The sequence below is a fragment of the Paramisgurnus dabryanus genome, chromosome 6 (genome assembly GCF_030506205.2).
Source record: "Paramisgurnus dabryanus chromosome 6, PD_genome_1.1, whole genome shotgun sequence".
NCBI lineage: Eukaryota > Metazoa > Chordata > Actinopteri > Cypriniformes > Cobitidae > Paramisgurnus > Paramisgurnus dabryanus.
In genome coordinates, this window is record NC_133342.1 from 21,743,014 (window position 1) to 21,766,010 (window position 22,997).

The 22,997-nt window shown below is 35.7% G+C and overlaps 1 protein-coding gene across 1 annotated transcript; it reads right to left on the reverse strand.

Annotated features, from left to right (window-relative positions):
• Positions 1-10,146: 10,146 nt before the first annotated feature.
• tfa (transferrin-a) lies at positions 10,147-19,460 on the reverse strand. Its single transcript, XM_065276057.1, has 17 exons — positions 19,303-19,460; positions 19,064-19,215; positions 18,832-18,934; positions 16,770-16,958; positions 16,533-16,656; positions 16,384-16,439; positions 16,093-16,256; positions 15,551-15,689; positions 15,226-15,383; positions 14,776-14,872; positions 14,634-14,657; positions 14,320-14,481; positions 12,112-12,262; positions 11,956-12,023; positions 11,661-11,851; positions 11,041-11,185; positions 10,147-10,498 (listed from the first exon to the last, which is right to left on the reverse strand). The coding sequence occupies exons 1-17, from the start codon at positions 19,337-19,339 to the stop codon at positions 10,452-10,454; spliced, it is 2,007 nt and encodes a 668-aa protein (XP_065132129.1). The 5' UTR covers positions 19,340-19,460; the 3' UTR covers positions 10,147-10,451.
• Between the last annotated feature and the right edge of the window lie 3,537 nt (positions 19,461-22,997).

A 22,997-nucleotide genomic window follows, 5' to 3' on the forward strand; every position in this document is an offset into this window, starting at 1 on the left:
TTGCAGAGGGTCCGTAAAACCATTTAAGATTTTTAATTATCTGACATTATTTGGATGCAAAAATGTATAATAGTTAAATTTTTAAAAATTGAATTTGTTACTTTATTGCAAGATTTTAACAGAAAGATATTTAAGATATGGTTAGAAAAGATTAATACTGTTAAAATAACATATAAAAAAGACAAAAAACACTGTTTATATTTTGTACATATTATTATATGTTAAAAATAGAAATAAAACAGTATATTTACATAAATATTGTGCTTTTATGTTAAAATAGCTCTGTGGCCCTCCAAGGCATAAATATGAAAAAAAATGTAAATGTAAAAGCCAGTTTGAGTTTGAAAACCCCTGCTTTAGCGATGAAAAAGTTATGTCACAATGCATTGTTTTTCGGCTATTCTGCATTGGTGGGCCGTGGGTTGCAAAATTGAGAACCCCTGCCTTTTAATTTCTTATTTCATTTTGGGCAAATGCAACTTGGACATGGTTTTGTGGGATAAGACAAAACAGAAGTTAAAATTTCTGAACATTAAGTAAATGGAGATAAACAGAACAAAAAAAAATATGCTGAAAATGTGCTGAGAGTTTTATTGATCACAACATGAAACCACTGACTTCTTGTTAGATGTGTTAGTTTTTTAGAAATTTCCAATATGAATCGTCCTGCTTCTCCACAAGATGGTGCACATAGACATCTAAAGGTTAATCCCTGTAGTGGTTCGTCATAAACTGTTGTAAGGCTAACTTTTGATCCTGAATAAAGATAGCCCCACCTCAAAGAACACTGCATGGGTGCCCAGTGGGTGCCCAGGAAAACAACTCTCTACAGTTTACAGTGGGCTTCCCACAGAGCCCACATTTGGTTTTCAAACATCGCGCCTTCAGGCAGTCAGCTTTGTTTCTCATATCCCCCTCTTCTCATTGTCTCAGCTCGAGCCCCCTAAATCTACTTATAAACTGTATATGAAATGCTACATTCTACATGCACAAGAATGCGAATCTGGTCTTGTTTGATATCATTTGAAATGGTTTCACTTATTGACAACACAATTCAATGTTAAAGTGTAAAGTAAGCAAACTTCACCCAATGTTGGGAGACACCTACCTTAGGCATGTGACCAGTTGCCCACTGGATGTTTATTAATTACAGCACAACTCCCGATCAGTACCAAATTCCTATTGCTTGCTCTCTCTGGATATTTAAGGAAAGTTTGTAAATGGTTCAGGTGGGATTTTCTATATTTAGAAATGAACCCCATGGTGTTGTGTTATTGACACAGCATCATGTATTTTTATTTTACTTTGAAGAATCTGCATGTTTTATATTTGAATTGATCTGGCTTTAAATTATGATATTCCTACCTGGTTATGTTGTCTGACTGCTCTAAATCGGTTGAGCCTCAACCTCTGGTTATTTCAATATTATTCTTATATCATATATTCTTATATCATATATCTAAATGTGCATAGGAAACTATGTCAAGATTATATAAAACCATCACTGGAGAAGACGGTCAGTTTTTTTATAGTGGTGGTCATGAACCTCTGGATAGAAATTGAAGTTGCAATTATATAGTCTCTAGCAGCAAACAAGCCTGGTTCGAATGTGATCATGAGTTCGCATAATTATTAAATATTATTAAATGGCCGGTGCGTGAGTCCAAAGCGACATGTGGAGCCGAACAAACGGATGCAATACCAAGTAGGGCTAAATCAGAATAACCACCCAAATTCTGTAATGGTTAAAAGTAATAATCAATTCATCAATCGTATTATAAACAACAATATTTTATCTTTTGGAGTCAGATAAAACTACCTAAATTACATAACACAAAAACGTCATCAATAAGCGTCGGAAAACATTAAACATGCAAGTATCTTTCGCCATGCCGGATGGATATTATTTCCCTTACACTGTTATAACTGTTGAACTCTTAGAATCTTTAGTAGTTTATAAAGCACACACATAAATATAGTTTTTTAGGACATTTTTTATTTGAGCCCTTTTGGACAAAGTTGAATTTGACTACAGAATACTAAACACAACTTAAAAGGAGAAATCCAGTGATCCTTAGATGTAGCTAAAAAAGTGCAAGCCTGCACCAGCTCTGTAAAAGAAAATGTGTAAAACTGAATATATTTTATACACTGAACACACACCATTTTTGTGTGTTTGTGAGTGTAGTGGTAAAAATGTATTAATAATTTTTAAGAGTCAAAAGCAGTATGACATATAAAAACAATATGACGTATTAATAGGCCTCTTAAAGCAATAGCTAGATCGAAAATTGCCACATGGTACCACCTCATACTTTTGAAAAGGCAATGTTAAGCTGATCATGATAACTGCTCATTATTACCCACGTAAACACGACTGCTTCTCTTCCTCGATCAAATGTTAGAACATTGTTTTTTGGGGGACCGAACGTAATCGCGACACTCGCAAAAATCTTGTTGTGTGGGGGAACCCTGAGGACAAATGCACACACAAACTGTAGATTGTTACGTGAAACAGAATCATACCACCATATCACAAAGCAAGCTGAAGAAAGATGAAGCCATAACAACTACATGGCCCAGCAGGCACAGTCCAAAGTGAGATAGACATCTTAATTCTTTATGCCCGTTGTTCGCCATGTTTGTTTCCTGTGAAGTCATGTTTGGCCGGAAGAGACATTGCAAGATCTCCGCGAGATTTCCTCTGTTCTCAGAATAGCGGCACTCCACACTTTAAATTGTTAAATTGTTTTAAAGTTTTTCATCATGTTTGTGGTCTCTCACATTTTGATAATCTGATAAGATTATGGTAACAAACAATTGCACTTATTAACCATGAGCCAATGTTACATAGTGTTACTTTAAACAGACACGTATGCGTGAAAGTTGCTCCGTTCACTTGTGATTGGGTTAATGCTACTTTACCCAAATCTCAATACTCAAAGTTACAAGTTCTGGCTTGACATATGACATTATCTAGTATCTGTTGTTGGATAAAAATAAAACTGTTGGTTTTATTTATTTGGTCTGGTTCTTACCCTGATTATACTGCTCAGACATGGCTGCAACAAGACCACACTTTTCAGCAGCCCACACGTGCCCAATATCAGCTGCAATGGCATCCGCTTCTCCTTGCTTTAAAAGGTGAAATGAAATTCAGAAAGTCTATTAGTCAACAGGCAGAAATAAAGTAATAATTCTCAAAATAATCCCTTAAGGATCATACTGTATCAGGGGTTTATTTTGCAATAATGACTAGCTGATCTTATTTACTACACTACTTACCAAAAACAAAGTATTTTTTAAATGTAAAAAAATGTTTGACCCTGCCTGTATCGCTAATTATGTCACCCTTGCACAGATTAGGATCTTGGCTTTTGATATTCCAGGAACACAGCTGCCTGAGAAGAACTCAGACACAGCTGAGTAATAAAAACATACATTACAAAAATCGTCTCGGTTACATATGCAATGAACGTTGCGGAAGTCACCACCTTTGAGGTTTCGAACGTGGGTTTAGTTTTTATTCCCACGAACATTACACATATGGGATCCCCCTGTAGGGGTCGTTCATATGGACGCCAGGCCTTTCCACAGGTTTTCAAAAATTCAGCTGATGAAAAGGCTGACAGCAGATGCTCTGCTACGTCTGGCTACCATGGGCATTGGAGGAAGTACCAAATTCTACTTAAAAATTATTTATGGCACTGGTGGCTGGCTGCAGTACAAAAGTACATAAGTCATAAACCCCACCCTCTCCATTTAAACCAATGGGACTCTGCTCTAAATAAAAAAATTATTTACACTTCCAATAAAAGTTTACGAAAAATGGTTTTGGTCCTTTCAAGTAGTTGTTGTCATGCTGATATATGTTCAAGTGATTATTTTTGTGATAAGTTTCATTTAAGCTAGTAATTTGATCCTATAGAAACGGGGCGTGTCGTTATGATTGGCGTGGTTAAATTGGTCGTGCGAGTGTTTGGGCGGAAGTTTGTTACCACGGCTCCGCCTCTGGCTCCACGGACAATTCCTTCTGCGCATGCCTTGGCTCCAAACTGACGTTTTTACGTAACATGGCAGCGACCATGGTCGGACATTTTTGGCTTTCAGTTCATTACAATGGAAGGAGGTGACGTCGCATCGTTCATCTTTTTTTACAGTCTATGAATAAGCATCAAAGAAACTTGATACTCACTGACTGCAAAGGCTCAAAGGGAGTGCCCTGGAGACAATTTCAGCACCATGGACAGGTCCCATGTGGGTATAGAGGGAGGACGAGATGGGTTTAATCGCTCCTCTAGGGCAGTGGTTCTCAATTCCAGTCCTCGGGACCCCCCTCCAGAATGCTTTAGATGTTTCCTTATATGAAACACCTGATTCAATTCATCAGCTTGTTAGTGTGTTAATTAAGGAGCCTGATGAGTGAAATCAGGTGTTTCATATAAGGAGACATCTAAAACATTATGGAGGGGGGTCCCGAGGACTGGAATTGAGAACCACTGCTCTAGGGAACCTGATGACCAGGTGGTGCAGGCCGACTGACCTGCCATCTACTGGGCCATGGTAAGCGGAGATAGCAGCAATGTATACTTTGGTGGAGGGGGACAGCCTGCTACATTTAGTGAACCCGGAATGTGAACCGCACAAAGGGACCTCAGATGCTTCTGACTCCACAGGAGGAGGTGATGGGCAAGTTGCTACATGTGACAAGAGCACAGACAACATCGGTGGTTGATATACGCAACAGTCACAGTATTGTCTGTGCGGACTAGGACATCTTTGCCAGCTGGTGAAAGAGGAAGAGGGGGTATGGGTTGGTTTTTGGCCGCCGTACCACCTGTAGTCAAAGAGTGATGGCCCCCCTATCCGATGCAACCACATACATGTGGTCGTCGTTGGGAGAGCCGAAGGATGCCGGTGGTCCCTGCCTGCGGGTCTTGTCAGCACAGTAACTCGAAGGTCATCTTTTTGGAGCTTGCAACCGCCGTTTAAAAAAAAGACACAGATTTAACTTATGTTGTTCTTTTAGGAAACCACTCTTTAGGTGCTTAGGTGAATGAAGCATTCAGGGGAAACTGGAAAGCACACACACAACGGAAAAAAATGAACAGAGGTGAAAAATTGTGAGCCTCCACTGGTGGTGCCTTAATGCCAATGACCTTAACACTCAGTGTACTTCCAAAAGGTTGTAGAGCTTCTCAATAGCAGCTTGCTGCTGGCTTTCGAAGAGAAAAACGCTGATAATGCATTGCACCTGCCTCTCATTTTATACTCGCGCGGTGGGCCGGCGCAAGCAGATGCAAATACTGCATGCCAACATTCATTAGCTCTTTGTAAAGCTATTTGTCCTTCTAAAGGAGTCACCAATACATCGAAAAAGATATGTAAAAAGAATAGACATGGTCTCTTTGAGAAGACTGATATCTGATGTGTTTGGAAATCAAATGATTGGTCCATATTTGACGTGTGTACTTTGTAAACAATACTCAGTGCAAGAGTGTAAAGTACAAATCGATGGAGGTTCAACTGAGTAAAGCCTTCTGTGACCATTTTAGAGGTACAGTGATTGAGGTTATATTGCAGAAATGCCCACTGGAAGTGCATTAGCATGGCTATAACATTAGAGTCAGTCTAAACAGGCCAACAGTCCAGATTTATAAAATGTTTATAGAAGGCAACTTTTTATAACTTTAATATTACAGAGATACATGCTAAGATTTGTTTAAAAAAAAACTAGATCTGAATTGCACAGATTGTATCACTTTTTGCACTGTAATACACCTCTGCTTCACTGACCTGACTTGATATTTTAGCACCAGATATTTCATTTAATCTAGTTGCACAATTACAAAAGCAGTAGAATTAGTATTATAGCAGTACACAGTAAACCTAAATGTGTCAGCACATCTTGTTTCTCTCCACAATAATAATTTACATGTCATCAGCGACAATTATGACAATTATGTGTGACGTGTGTTTTTTGGAGATGTTTATTCAATGATTGACACAAAGTTAATTATAAAGAATTATATCCTAGTACACTATATGAACAATAACTTAAGTAAACTGATCAATTTAAGTACACTCTACATGAGCACAGAGTTTTTAAGGAACTTAAATATACAAGTTTTTCAGAGACCCTATAGCAGGGGTCTACAAAAAACATTTCTGAGATTGACATCTCGTCGGAGGGCTGCAGAGCTATTTTAACATAAAAAAGATTATATTTCTGTAAATATACAGTTTTACTATTATTTAGCATTTAATAATACTTCTCTCCTCATCTTTCCTCTTTTCTTAACCTGTGTTGCATTACATCTCCATCTCTCCCTCAGCTCTCCTGCGCTAGAGCTGTAATATAATGTGCTTTTGAATGGAAATATCTTAAAGGGGACATTCCACAAGACGTTTTTAAGATATTAAATAAATCTTTGATGTCCCCAGAGTACATATGTGAAGTTTTAGCTCAAACACCCTATAGGTAATTTATTGTGGCATGTTAAAATAGGCACTTTATGGGGCTGAGCCGTTTTTGTGTGTATCGCTTTAAATCCAGATGAGCTGCACAGGTGGGCGGAGTCTTAAGCACTCCTGCTGTAGACAAGAGAGGGAGATTTTCTCACGAAAGAAGTTAGCAAGTTATGTTCAGCATTATACTGAAGAGGATTAGGGCCACTGGTGAAAAAAATATTATAATAAATTCAAATTCTGAGATTAAAGTCAGAATTCAAATATTTTTTTCACCAGTGGCCCTAATCCTCTTCTGTAGCATTATATATTTGAAAAAGTTTAAAAAGTCAATCATCTGTTTTATGCATACTAAATACATGTTTATCAGAAGATTGGGAACATTGTGGAATAAAAATAAAGACTTTTAGGTCTCATGCTGCCAGTGTTAAACAGGCACAATGATTTTAAGCATGTTACAATAAAATACACTTCCACAAACACTCAGAAGTTTACTTTTTGACGAAACCACTCAAGCACATTTAAATGATCTGTAATAAAACAAAAGGTTTAATGCTTAAACTTTATACATATTTATGCTTATTGTGTATGATAGTGAATACGCGTTGTTCTCTCACTCTGTCTCGTGCAATCCTCGTGTTCATTCATATAAATTTCAGAGAAATTATTAAACAACATACTTGTATTGATGTAAGTGAACCATTGCGTTGCGCTCTCTCTCTCTCTCTCTCTCTCTCTCTCTCTCTCTCTCTCTCTCTCTCTCTCTCTCTCTCTCTCTCTCTCTCTCTCTCTCTCTCTCTCTCTCTCTCTCTCTCTCTCTCTCTCTCTCTCTCTCTCTCTCTCTCTCTCTCTCTCTCGCTCTCTCTCGCACTAAGCTACGTTAATCCTTTAAAACGTTAATTCAACCTTTAGAAAGATTATTAAAACTACAAGTTATAAGATTGTAGGCTACTGTTTGTGTTTGAGGGAATACAAACGCGTTGTGCTGTCAGTCGTGCTTTCTCTCTGACTCTTGCACTCGAGGCAGCGTCATGGTTGGATAGCACAGTTAAAGGGGCGGTATCATCATAATAAGATCCCCTTAATACGTCATGGGGGGAGCGACATCCGAATGACCTATATATTCACATACTTGCAGAGAGAGCCTTACCAAAACAAAGTTACAGGGTTGCTATTTTTCAGTTTTCTGGGTTGGTAGAAGCACTGGGGACCCGATTATAGCACTTAAACATGGAAAAAGTCTGATTTTCATGGAATGTCCCCTTTAAGAAATGACTCGTTGGCATGTTATTGTCATCAGACGGTTTCAGCAGTAACGACATAAACAAACGGTTTTCGTGGAACACACGTAACTTAACTTCCCGTAAACCCTGCTAAGAATCAATAACAACAAAGTCCTTTCAGTGTAGTTTTATAACAAGCTAAATAAACAAATTATGTAAAATGTGTACTTTATCCAATGTTAACTACAAACTGGCTGCCAAATTTCCCTTCACAAAGTGGTGATTCATGATTGTCTCCCCCTGTCTTTAGGAAACCAAAACATTTGTTATTTTCGAAGAGGTATTTGTTTATGTTAGCCACTAGTCAGACCATTAATTAAACAGAAACTGAAGTAAAGTTCCGACCAGACGCGTAACAGCCACAACGAACGTGTGTCCGTAACCCTGTTAATGGTTGAATTTCTATTTTGAGCTCTAAATTCTGTCAAAGAAGGAGTTTTTTATTCAGCGTGCCAGATGTTTTTGCTTTGAGATTAATTCATTATTCTTTCCTTTAAATGTAAAGCCATTCTTGGAGACGTTGCATTAAATTCCCTACAAAATGTCCAGCAAGATGATTCTGCCATCTACCAAACATCTATTAATTTGCAACCTGTATTATTTATGACACTACATTTATGCAAATAACCCAACAAATTGGTTATTTCATCGCCCAGCTAATTGGGTAAAACTTGTTACCCAATGCATTGGGTTAAAAATAAACCAACGAAGGGTCAGTGCTATAGTAACCCTATACTATAATATAGTTATCATTCTGGTAATATGTTTACATAGGCCGTCGTACGTGCTCGTCCCACATGCCCACTTTCAGGTGTATGTGTGTGGTGAGCTACGGTTTCCATTTAGAAATGGAGAAATCCATTTATAATCACTGCTAGTAAAAGTTGATGTAAGCTATGATTAGCATTGCTAGCCCTGGCACAAGTCACGCACCGCGCAGACACAATAAACATCTCAAAGTAGCTTTAAGACTAGGTAAAAGGTATCACGCTGAAATGTTCTAAAACCTTCTGTGTTCATTTTTTATCATTCCAATGTGTTTACCATAGTATTTATTACACAAACGCAACAAGCTACTTCTCCATTGCAGATCCTGTCTTGAGTCCTCATTCAATTGATCAGTATAATAATGACAGCAACTTGTAAACAGAGCTTGCACGAGAATATTGCTCTCTCGTGCACACATTTAATAGGCATTCCCTCTCGGGAGCAGGTAGCGGTTATTTTCTAAAATTGAGAAAAATCTTCCGCTATACCTTTAAAGGGGCCATGGCACAATACTTTATTAAGATGTCAAATAAATCTTTGGTGTCCCCAGAGCACATATGTGAAGTTTTAGCTCAAAATACCCCACAGATAATTTATTATAACATGTTAAAATTGGGTGTTATAATGCAAATGAGCGGTTTGTTGCAATTGAAACTCAATTGTGCTGTGAATTATTTTATCTCTCTCCTTTTCTCTGCACTAAATGGCAGTGCTGTGATTGGATAGTGCAGATTAAGGGGCGGTATTATTATATTAAGAGCTCCTTATGATATCATAAGGAGAGCCAAATTTCAACAACCTATTTTCTCATGTGCTTGTTGAGAATGGCTTACTAAAACTAAGTTACTGGGTTGATCTTTTTCACATTTTCTAGGTTAATAGAAGCACTGGGGACCCAATCATAGCACTTAAACATGGAAATAGTCAGATTTTCATGCCATGGCCACTTTAAGTAAATGTAACGTTTCATTTTTTGAGTGTATTAAGCATCTCTTACCAAATTCTCAATAATAATAAACAGTGATGCACCGATGTATGGGCCGCCGATATTTATCGGCCGATTTTTGATGAATTTGAAACCATCGGCAATTGCACGAGAAAGGCCGATACCAATTGTTTATTAATTAACTGCATAAAGAATCCATTATATGTAAAAAACGAGTTAATGTTGTTAATAAAATAAATGCTGAATAGCAAACACCACCTTTGAAGGTTGTCATGCTGTCTTATTATATTTGTTTTAGCTTAATTTGTGTCTCTCTTATTATGTTGGCCAGTTGAATGTTAATTAGATCAAATCCATGTTCAGTAAAAATATTTTGATGCAGAAATAAACTAGCAAATAGACCAACTGTATAGTATTGTGTTTAATAAGTGTTTAATATCGGTATCGGCCCAAAAAAATCCTATCGGTGCATCCCTAAAAATAAATATCATAACTATATTGATTGTTTGAATATTAGAGTATTAATTCATTAAGGTATAAATAAAATGTTATTAATTGTTTTAATTCATACAAAGAAATAGTGTTACTTTATTACATTATGTTTACTGTAATACAGCAAATAACTGTTGAACTCTGATAATCTTGCCTTATAGGTGTTTATAAAGCACACACACTCATGGATATAGTTTTATGGAGTTTTTTTATTTCAACCCTTTTGGGAAAATTAGGAAAGTGTGACAAAGCTGAAATCTGACTCCTGCGTATAGGATCTGCCAGTATTGTACTCTTTTTGGAAGTCTGAAGTTACTCTAACATAGTAACACTATATGGTAGTAACACTACTGCAACATTTTAATGTCATTTTTATATGTATACTGAACAAAACTTGGAGGAAGAAATCCAGTGATGCTAAGATGTAGTTAGATGTAGTCAGGAGAAATGTCAGACAAAATTGCTTGCATTTGGTGAGCATTTCTTTACTGGATTCAAACTTCTACTGGATAGTTATCCAGAGTGCACGCCTGCACCAGCTCTGTAAAAAACAAGTGGAAACATACTGAAATCAAACGTCTGTGAATATATTTTATACACTAAATAACACACACACACGCACACATCATTGTTGTTTCTTTGTGAATGTAGTGGTAAAAATGTATTGATGATTGGTAAAAGTCAAAAGCAAGTCCTCTTAAAGGCGGAGTGCACAATGTTTGAAAAATGCTTTGGAAAAGGGAGTCAGGCCGACTACCAAAACACACTTATAGCCAATCAGCAGTAAGGGCCGTGTCTACTAACCGACATCCTTGCCTGGGTTGTGTATGTGTGGGGCGGGTCTATAAAAAGAAGGTCCAGATTCTATTGGGGTAGAGGCGTGTATGTTTAGGTGATTTCAAATATCAACATTGGCTTTAAAACATTGTGCACTCCGCCTTTAAGTTATTTCTTGTTGGGGATTCAACAGGGTTGTGACCTAAAACTGCTTAAATTTTTTAACAAAGAATATCAGCATTTGACTTTAAATTTCTCTTTAAAGACACTGAAATAACTGAAACCCTTCACACACTCATTCTGTACCTGGTATGGGTTTGGATTGATCAAGTGTGGCTTTGTAGACGTCACCCAGGAACTTCTTGGAATCTTTAATCTCTTGAAGGCATTTAGTAGAATCGGAGAAAATTAGGTTTTTACCACCAAGTGACTTGAACAGGTTGTTGTCCGGCTGAAATACAGGAAAAGATTCAGAAGGAGTTTATACATTCTTTACAAAATTGTAGAATAAGGTAAATGTGTAAAGAAACATGCTAACCATGCAGAAATGGTGCTGATAAATATTGAATGCAGATAGTGGCTGTCAATTTCTTAGATCTCTTACTTACATTATCACTATTTTTCCCAGTTAAGTTGCTATGAATACATTGCTTCCACTAATTCATATTTTCTTACATTGGTATCTGGAATACTTTATTCTGATTGGTCACCAATGATCAATAACATTTTTGGTGTGATACCAGTTTGTTAGTCAACAGTAACATAACAGTGTTACCCTTATGATTTTCATATCACTTTGCCATCTCCCTTTTTTCAGCAAAATATCTCATTTGAAACACAAATATTGACACTTGATTTAATCCCTAATGATTTTTCTGAATGGAAAAGGAAAAAAGAAAAACTAAAGTATAATCTGTATAAAATACCACAGTTTGAGCATCTTTCAGCATGGTAACCACATCATTGCGAACATCTTCTCGAGTTATCACTGCATGAGCAGGTACAAGAGCCCAGTTACACTTTTCATAATCAGAGATTCCTGCTTTGAATGGTGAAGTTGGACAAATCAACTCAAAATCTTCTGATTTCAGATTCTTAGCCCAATCTGGTCCATTGCCTACGAAGGAAATTAAATAGGAAATCTTAATTTAACTTGCATATAGCTAAATAATATGACAAAATAAGTTATAAACTCCATCAATGAACATAAACCACACTAACCATCTGTGTTACTTGAAACAATGCTGTGCTTGATAAAAGCAACCTCACCGGGTCCCTCTGCAAGACACCTACAAACAACAGTGATATACATTTGGCAAACATTTCAAATACATTTCCAATACAGTGTGTGGGAATGACGTCACTACTTTCCAGTACCTGAAAGCCCCATCATAGCCATAATACTGCTCATCAGGATTGGTTTTGCACTTGCTCGCATCTCCCACTGTCTTCCCACTGCCTTTACACAGTTCACACATGTTTGATTTAGGGTCAGCGCCAGGAGCACAGCCTTTATTGAAGAACGTGTCTGAAAAATTTAAGATAAAACCTATTTATGAATTCTTGATGTTAATAAAATAATTTTTTAATACTCTTCCAACAAGAATTATGTGGATACCCCGTCCTAACTAACAGGTTAACCCAGCCCCCTTAATTCCAGTAAGTACAAATCAGAGTAAGGATTTTAAAGCGCACTACAAGGTATAGACCGTTTAATCGGGTGCACGTGCGGTAACGCGGTAACGTGCGATCAGGTCCGAACTTTACTTCCGGTTTCTGTTTGTTTAATGGTCTGACTGGTTGCTGAAACTGAACTAACAAATACCTCGTCGAAAATAACAAATGTTTTGGGTTTCTATGTAATCTATATGTTGTTTATTTTGTTTGTTATATAAATAAACTACTTTAAAAGGACTTTGTTGTTATTTATTCTTCGGAGTGTTTACCGGAAGTTACGTGATGCACATATATAATAATATATTCATAATTACTTACAAACAATAAATATTATCAAACAAATTTAAACAGCTTTACAACAGCATCTTCTTATGTTTTGTTGCCATATGTTGAATATATAATAATATATGTGCATATATGAAACCTATATGTAGCTGATATGCACATATATGCTGCATATATACAGCATATAGACCATTTCAAAAGATGTAAACAACACTGGTCCAGAAGCACTTCCTGTTTCAGTTTTTTTAACACTAGATAAACACTGGGATAAAATACAACCAACAAAACACATAGAACTGAGTCAAAAAGTTAAACAAACATCTTAAAGATAATGATATATGTGTGAAATTAAAAAGCAGTCACAAAATGAAACAGGAAGTGTTTCTGGACCAGTTTTGTTTACATCTTTTGAAATGGCCTATATGCACATATATATAATAATGTGTGTGTGTGTGTGTGTGTGTGTGTGTGTGTGTGTGTGTGTGTGTGTGTGTGTGTGTGTGTGTGTGTGTGTGTGTGTGTGTGTGTGTGTGTGTGTGTGTGTGTGTGTGTGTGTGTGTGTGTGTGTGTGTGCGTGTATGAAACCTATATGCAGCTAATATGCCCATATATGCTGCACATATACAGCATATATGCCCATATATGATAATATATATGCTGCATATATGCAAAATTGAGGTGCATATATGTGCATATACAGGCCATATAGGTCTCCTGTATTGCTTCTTTATATCCACATATAAGCCCTATACATACAAGTTATATCTCCTATATAGCTCATGGCAGGATCTGGTCATTTTGTAGCTCATATCTCATTTTGGCAAATGTCATACATGATATCTAGCTCATATTCTCTATTATTAAGGCAATAACTAAGAACTAAGAAAAAAATATGCAAGAACTTATGTATGTGCAAACACATGAAATTGGTATCACATGTAATTGGCATGTTATGGAATTTAACTACACTCTAAGAAAGGATATGTTAATCCTATTTAAGACATTATATGTGTCATTTCGTGTTGATTTTGAGTTTAAATAAATAAAAGGGACAAGATGTGTTAAAACAACACAAAGCGTGTTGTCCCAAAAATAACACAGATGTGTGTTAATTAAGTTAAGGACAACACATTAGATGTGTTATTTTAACACATTCATTTTAAGAGTGTATGGCAATTACAGGAGATGAAAAGCTATGATGTCTACACGTTTTCCTAAAACATTTAATGGCAACAGTGGCGCAGATGGGAGAGTGGGTCGTCTTATGATTGGAAGGTTGGAGGTTTGAATCCTGGATCCTGCAGGTGCAGACTGTCATTGGTTGGACTTTTATTTATGTTTTATTTATTAGCAGCTACAGATTTTAATAATTTTACTAATATATAGGTGAACATATAGGTACATATATGTACATATAATATAGGAAACCGGCCACTTTTATATATGTCACATATATTAAAAACCTATATCAAAACCTATATTGAAACATATATGTTTATATAGGTTTTTTCCATGTGGGTAATATTGGTGTTTATACAGCACCAAAATAAACAGACAATTTATTACACCTTTCTTAAATTTATAGCCATGATTTTCTTCTCTTTTTGTGAATATGATACTTACACATGTCACATTCATTCTTCTCTCTGCAGAGCACAGTTTGTGGGATATTCCAACCAGCATTGCGGTTCAAACCAGTGTGGCAGGATTTCTTTCCTTTAAGGTTATTCCAGGTTACACCAGAGCCCTTTTTCACCACAGCCACAGCGTAGTAAGATGAGGCCTCTGTGCACATCACAGAAATCATTATTAAGAATGGGCATATACACTGAGGGGTTTCATTTTATAGGAATTAATAGCAGATGTTAGCAGGAAGTTCATCAAGTGATGCAGAACATGAATTGAATTTGAGAGTAAGTAACTAGAGTAATACTTACCAGCATCATTAATCTCACAATTTGCTGAAAGGGATAAATAAAGTTTAAAGTTAATTGTTAAACTTCAGGCTTGAAATATGATATTATCTAGTTTTTGTTGGTGTGGGATAAAAATGAAGGTGTTGGTTCTGTTCATTCTTACCCTGATTATACTGCTCAGCCATGGCTGCAACCAGACCACACTTTTCAGCAGCCCACACCTGCCCACCATCAACTGCAATGGCATCGAATTCTCCCCGCTTTAGAATAGAAATTCAGAAAGTTTATTAGTCTAACCTTAAATGGGTTTATTTTGCAATAATGACTCGCTGATCTCATTTATTACGCAGCTATAATTACCATATTGGTTTAAAAAAATATTTTTTGTAAAATATTTTATTATGTTTATAAAGGGACCGCTATGAATCTTCAAGAGACCTTACTAGCACAGTGTAGGAGATCAAAAGGAGGAATGGTCAAAAAACAGTTTGGCTGTCATTATGCAAAATACTGGAGCATAGAATAATCCATTGGTTAAATAATCAGATGTATTTCAGAAAGCTGTATAAAAAGGGAATTGAGATCGACCTGTAATCATGTGACCCGAAATTACCTTGATTTTTACGATGCAGTCATTCACAGAAGGTGCAGACTGACAAGACAAACGGGAAATTTTACCGCTTAAATCATCACACTTGGCTTTTTCTCCATGCCCAATGGTACACCAATTAACAACAGGCCGAGGTGAAGGTGGGATTGGTTTAGGTCCATCTAAAGAGAATAATAAATATATCAGCAAACAGTCCATTGTACATTGAGATCAGATTTATATATAAATAATATTATATAAATGTCATTAATGGAGATTCTAAGGATCATACTGAAAATGTATATAGCATAAACACTCTAATTGTTAACAGGGTCTTTAATTGTATTACCTTTAAGTGCAAGCATGATCTCATACTCATTTTTTAGGAAAAAAAAGGAATCTGTGATCTCTGGCAGTTTGATCAAGCCAGTTGCAGAGTCTGAGAACATCAAGTCTTTACCCCCATCAGATGAGAAAAGATCTGCGGACTGTTGAGCACAAAAATTAAACATTCAATGTTGTCTTTGCTCTGTTGAATACTTTATTATATTATGATATTAAAGATCTAGAATGCTGGACATGATGTATCTCAGTTTTCTAACAATTTGTTTTCTTTTATAACATTGATATTGTTCATCCAACATTCATGCAGCGCAACACCCTTTAAATATTACATTTATACAGATTAATTAGCCAAACAATTTAACGTAGAGATTTAAACTTTGATGTGGTATTTCATGGAAAGCCTAAAACCAAACTTTATTTAAAACATCTAACTTCTTTTCATGCCTTGCAAGCACTAGTATTTCATTTCACATTGTGAAAGTTCAATTGAAAGTTGAAATTAGTAAACCTTTTTAAACTAATGCTGTACCCTTTAAAATGGCATACCGGAATTTGACTGAGGACTTTAAAAATCTGGTCTGATAAACTGGCATCCTTGCGGCTAATGACAGCATGGCCAACCACTTTGCCAAGGTGGCAGTCCTTGTACTCGTCAACGCTTTTACTGCTACCGTCCATGCACAACAGCTTATAGTCCTGTTTCTCAGCCGCTTAGAAGTACAGATAAAAAAGACTTGTAAATTAGAAACCTTTTATACAAATAAGTTAGAAACTTAAATTCCTAAAAGAAAAAAGTCATGTAACCAGAAAGCTGATATGACAGCCAATTATACTCACATGGGATTTTATTGTGACAAATAAAGGCAACCTGTCCTGCATCACTCTTCAAGCACCTGGACAGGAGCAAAAGTTCATAATACTGTTAGTTGTTTTTCAAATGGAGAGATATAAATGGAAATATGAACGTATAAAACTCTGGATCATACGCAAAGGGCTCATCGCTTTCTTTGGGTGGGCAGGAGCAGTCACTCTTGCAACCCTTGCACAGATTAGGATAATTGGCTTTTGATATTCCAGGAACACAGCTAGCTGAGAAAAACTCAGACACAGCTGAAGAATAAAAACATACATTAGGATATAGTCACACCATTATTTTAGCAATACAATAATCACATACATTTTACACAACCACAAATAACAGTTAAGGTCATGGGCAGACTGACCCTTTTCAAGAGATTTTTCTTCAGAACCATCCCAGGGAATTACTCTTTCAGAAATCAGTTTGCCAATAGGGATAAACCAGCCTCCACGTGATTTATAGCAATCGTGGCAGGACGTTTTCCCACTTAGATCTTTAATGGTGAAAGCGGTGTCTTTTTTTACCACAGCAACAGCATAACATGTTTCTTGTCCTGTTATAAGAAAAAGAAAACAATAGATAACAATTACAGTTTTTTTTCTACAGACGCTAGGACACATTTCTCAATACTTAGGTCACTTTTGCAAAACTCTTCACACAGTGAGCACAACAGAAGTCTACGTGGGCTAAACTGAGGATCAATTATCATTGCTTTGGCACAAAATGCATTCAATAACTACATCTCTTAAATTTCATGAATTCTTTTCTCACTCAGACACAACAACTGCCAAAACTCTTTATACATACAGGCCAAAGTTACATACTGTTTTCAAAACGGTTAAACTTATGTTCAAAACCATAACATGATACAAAACTGAATAATACAGCAATTTGCTACATTTCTACAGTTATATGTTAATGAAATATATTTTAAATCTTAAAAATAAATTCTATAAAAACAATTGGCCAAATGGAGAAGACTGAGTAGATTAGCGTTACTATTGTATATGTATCGGTGGATGGTGTGTATACAAATTCTGGTATTTTGGAATGACACATAAACTACATAAAATATAGAAGAATTCTGCATCATGTCTGAATTATTCCAGTTACATATATTGCAGTGAATTATAAACAGAAATGTGTCCTTGTTTTACACAATAAAACATTGTATAATGCTACATGTTGTTAGAGTTTTTTTAGATCATTGTTTTGTGGGTTTGTCGGCTGTTAACTTATGCTAGTGTTCTGGAAGAATGATTTGATTTGAGACCTGAATAAAGTGTTTTGGTATTTGTAGTGCATTTTGAATGTGCAATGAACTGCTTTGCCAAGCTGAAAGTTGGTTAGGAGAACTGTGTGAAGAGTTTTGCAAAAGTGACCTAAATATTGAGAAATGTGTCCTAGCGTCGATAAAAAAACTGTAAAACACAACATGCAAAAGTAATAAAACTGCGTGAAGAGTTTTGCAAAAGTGACCTAAATATTGAGAAATGTGTCCTAGCGTCGATAAAAAAAACTGTAAAACACAACATGCAAAAGTAATAAAAATTGAGACTCGCCGTTTAACAAAAATCACAATTTATAATGTAGTGCTGAGGAAGTTAATTCCCGATAACTACCGGCTGCCTCTACATTATCCCGCTTATTACACGGCTACTTGCCACATAAGAAAAAAACTGGACATGAATATGAATTTGAAACATTTTATTGGCATATTTGTTTTAAATTAACATTTGTATCCTTCCGCGAAACTTTGCACAGATGCATTAACTGATCGTAATACCTTATTAAGATCCTCTGCTTCATACTTGTCTGTCTCCATTTTTTCTGTTTTAGCCAGTCTTTGAGAAGTTTTAATGCCCATTCTGTATTTTTTTGTGTGTTGGCTTCGTAGCTGTCATGCTCTATTTTGTCAAGTTCAGTCTCAGTAAGCTCTCTGTGTCTTGTCGTTGTTCGTTCTTCTATCCACTTTTAAATGTTTTGTTTTTTCAGTACATGTTAAAATTATGGTTGTCCAGTGTTTGTCACAAGATGGCGCCAAACAGCTAGTAATCTTTATTGGCGCGGAGCGATTTTAATCGTAAAAGTAGTACCGGCTATGCGTTATTAATTTGGAGCGGTTATTATTTGAAAAGAACGAACCTGCAAATGTCTCAACTGACCAATCAGAATCAAGCATTCCAGAGAGCCGTGTAATAAATTCTAATAACTGTAGTGTTAACCAGATTTTAATACTTATAATTTCATTTTTTATTTTAAAACTTACAGTATAAATATTTTGTATACTTTATTTTCTGGGTGAATTGCGTAAATTTTAAACTAACAAAAGGGTGAAGGTTTAAAAATATTTTAAATAAATGTGAATTTATTAACAAAAATACATTGTATAATTGTGTTATATTTGCATTTTTCTGAAAAGGTACCTTTTTTATACTTCTCTTCAATGATAGGATGAAGCTCGTAGTTTGTGAGTCCCCCTTGAAATACATGATATCCACCAACTGTTATAGCATCTGCAGCACCAGTCTGTGAACGACAGATCATTTGATGAATGTACAATAAGATGTCATGTGCACTTTATGCAAAAACTGGACATTCTTTCAGGTGAAGGAAACGTTTTGTTTTTGTAGGACAGAAAAAGCGATTCAGTTTTACCTTGATGCTTGTCATGCATTCAGTCACATCCTTTTGGAGAAAACATTCAAGCTCTGGTGCTTTAGTGGCAAGTTTGTTGCATTTATTTAACTCAGGCTGTGATGTCACACACCATTTGATTTTTTCACCACTGGCTAAGGGCAGCGCCAAAACTGCAAGGAAAAACATGTTAAACATTATGACTGAGTATGAATAAATCAAAGTACATGATGTTGATATCAAACATAATGTGAAATTACCAAGGCACCCCAACAATGAAGTGAGCAGGAGGTTCATACTGGGCCTATAGCAGGAATCAGCAGGAGGTAACAGGACAAACTATGCTTTTTATAGGGGAACTGGAAACCCTAGTGGGTTGGGTCAACATTTACTTATGATTTCTCAATGTCTTTGTGTGAAGGTTGTGAGCAAGTTAACTATTCTTTTTGCTAAATTGTCTGTTATGGAAATTCCCCAAGTAAAATAAAAAAAAATCTCAAAATAATAATTAAATATATTATAGATTAACCTATAAATTAATCTACAACTTAAATTGTATTATATTTATATAAAGGTATTTATAATGCCTTATTACACATTTTAATGCAGTATTTCATATTCATTGTTATACTTGCTTATGTCAGGAGTACAATGCATTATAACAATTACATTATTAATATGTAAAATAAAACTTTATGAATAATAAATGCAGTATTATGCTGTAAAATGCAATAACTAATTAATCATACACATTTTCCAAATTACTATCAACGATATGAAGTTTTTTTTATAAATGTGTTAGTTTAAAAAAGTGTTTTTGTTTTAAATTCCTTTATTGTGCTCATTTATATGATTAATTAATTTATTGTTTCTATATTTGAATCAAATCCATCTGATTTCTTTTAAATAGTCTTTAAGTCTTGTACTCAGAATAAACATGAGCTCTGTGAGAAGACTGTTTGAAAATCAAAGAATTGGTCCATATTTGACTTGTGTACTTTGTAAACAATACTCAGTGCAAGTCTGTAAGAGAACTTTGACCTGTGACAGACCAATATCTGATTATATATCTAAAGATAACAAAGAAGCTTCTGGAAAACAATATTTTTCAGGCCCATTGCGTGAAGGGTTTATAGGCCATGCTCCTAATTATCACTTCATAAACTGGTGGTGACAATGGTAAATATAAAATCACCCTCTGTTAATTAAAATTCCCAAAAACGATCAGTGGCCATTTGCATAAACATAGAAAGGATGTGTTAATTTTTTACACATCTTTGTGTGTTAAGCTTTTAACAAATTATGTGTCATTTTAACACATGTATGTGTCATTTTGTGTTGATCTCGTGTTAATATAAAACACTAGTTGTGTTAAAAGTAACACAACATGTGTTGTTTCAATAATAACACAGATGTGGATGGATTCTGGGACAACACATTTAGTGTGTTGTCCCAGAATCAACACTAATGTGTTGTTTTTAACACATTCATTCTAAGAATGTAGTTAAGAATGTGTTTTAAGAACTAATCTGAAAAATTTGCAAATAGTTAGGACTAAAAGGTCTTCTTTTTCGGCTTCAAATTAGACCAACCTACCTTTTTTTAAAAGACTAGTCTAAGCAACTCTGCCCTACAAAGGCAAAAGGCAGTAACTTCATTTTTTGGTCGAAAATTAGTTATTGATATTTTTGGGACATTCAAGACCTCCTTTATCATGTGGATAAGCATCTTGAGTCCATTTTGTTGTTTTTTCAAGAAAATATAAATCAAGAAGAAAATAATTGACATCTAAAGTCACTAAAAGTCTAAACTTTAAAGTCATTTTCTCAGTTCTACACTGTAGCGAGTTAAGGTCTTTTGCCTCTGTAGGGCAGAATTTATGCAACCGGCGGCCACAGAAGTGACGTGTGTTTTTATGTGTTAATCCTGTGCTTTCCACATTTGGCTGACAGACCTGAATTGATATTTGAGCACCTGCAGATATCTAATTTACCCAGTTGCACAATCACATAGGAAGTAGAAGAGGTTTTTTTGCAATTCTGCCAATTTATTAATCTATGTTAGCTAAAACTAATAATAATAACAAATCCCTCTATCCACAGTGCTCCCTGTAACATTAACCCTGGAGAAACCAAGAAGATTTTGGGTAGCAGCAATTAACATTGGCCAAATTTGACCCTGTGGGTTATACAGGGTTTTAAACAAAGAGTAACATTTTATTTCCAATTTTTGCAGTTCTGGACAACCAGAAATTTTTGGGGAATTTCACTTAACATCATATTGTTCAAAACTCATATTTTAATTTTTTTATCCGCAATGGAACACAAAATGAGTTAATTTAATCATGTTTTACTAGATGATTTGTATGCTTCAGTTTGACCTAAAGGTAATGTTCAACATAGTTTTGGAGCACTATGATGTGAAAAGTATTAAGTTCATTCATTGAGATAAGGCTGCGGATTTGGACCTACACTGTAAGAAAAATGGTCCCTATCTGTCACTGGGGCACTACACTTTTAAAAGGTCCTATTATGTAACATTAGGGTACAGATACAGTATATATACATTTGGTACCAATATGAGGTTGTGTCTTTGTTTCAGGAGAGGGTGTCTTAATCTTCAGAGTGAGCATATCTTACATCATTATGAGCTTTATAACACTACATCTTTATCTTGAGATCTTTGATGATTTCTCTTTTGTCTCATCTTAAGGTCGTCTGTAAATCGTATGTTTACCAGTCTGTCTGCTGTGTGCAAATTGCAACTTTATCTTGACCTTGCTGTTTGCCAATCAAACTTTAACCAGGTGGTGTGTGTGCCGGGATCCTCTCCAGAATTTAAAATGAGGGGAACATTTAAAAAAAAAATTTTCTATCAACTGATACTGATGTATGTTCCAGGTTAAAACCCATGGGTTCAATGGCCTCTTTCTTTAAGCGGCTAAAGGTCCATTTTTACCTCAGCTGATGTGATGAGTAAGCAGAACAGGTCACAGAAACCAAGGCAAAGAGCAAACTAGTTTTTCAGAGTGCCACAGGTGCAGGAATACTGCCAATCAGGGGGGAAAAATTAAATATGGTAGTATATTACAGACCCCAAAAGGTGTTTCTCTGGTATATTAAACTACACAGGTTAGTCTTTGTAGCTCCCTATTAAACCTCTAAAACCCACAAAAGCTACAAGTGTAGCAGGTGTGTTCATCTGCCCCCTAGTGGCGATATTGTCCAATAGCATGAGAGCTGATGAGAGATAAATCAGGTCTGAGGAACATCATCTGATATAAAAAACCTTTTTTGGATATTTTTACCCTGATACACTGAAGAAACCTCAGCTTCCAAACGGCATCTGCATTCTGTCTGTATTATCAGAAAATTTTTACTTTACATCAGAAAATGTACCTTGAACCATCTTTTTTCTTTGATTAGAGATAATCAATATTCAATATTTAATCAATAGGCTTTGGGAAACGTCTGTGTTGTCCACAGCAATATGTTTGACCTAAATTCCATTTAAACTGGTGGCCAAAATTATTTAAACACCTTACAGATCTGAAAATATACTTCAATATTTGGTATGTATATACAGCAGCACATCTCTCAACTGACAAAGTGTCAAATGTACTTCCTCAGAACTTTATCAGTAATGTTATCCCATCTCATGATGCAAGTAAAGCCAAAGTCGTTCCTTTGAATGTCCAAGTGCAGTTTTTTTCCAACTTGCCCCAAATTTACTCGATGGGGTTGAGGTCCGGACTTTGAAGATGCTAGTAAGGAAAATGACCTAATGACCTTATGCTGGTCACCACTGTATCTACAAAGTCATTACTATGCTCTACAAACCATGGAGATTTAGGTCATTTTCCTTACACTGTAGGGTGATCATTTACTGACCCTCATCCAGCTAATATTTTAGGGCTACTTGAAAAATAAACCGCATTTGGACATTCAAAGAAAAA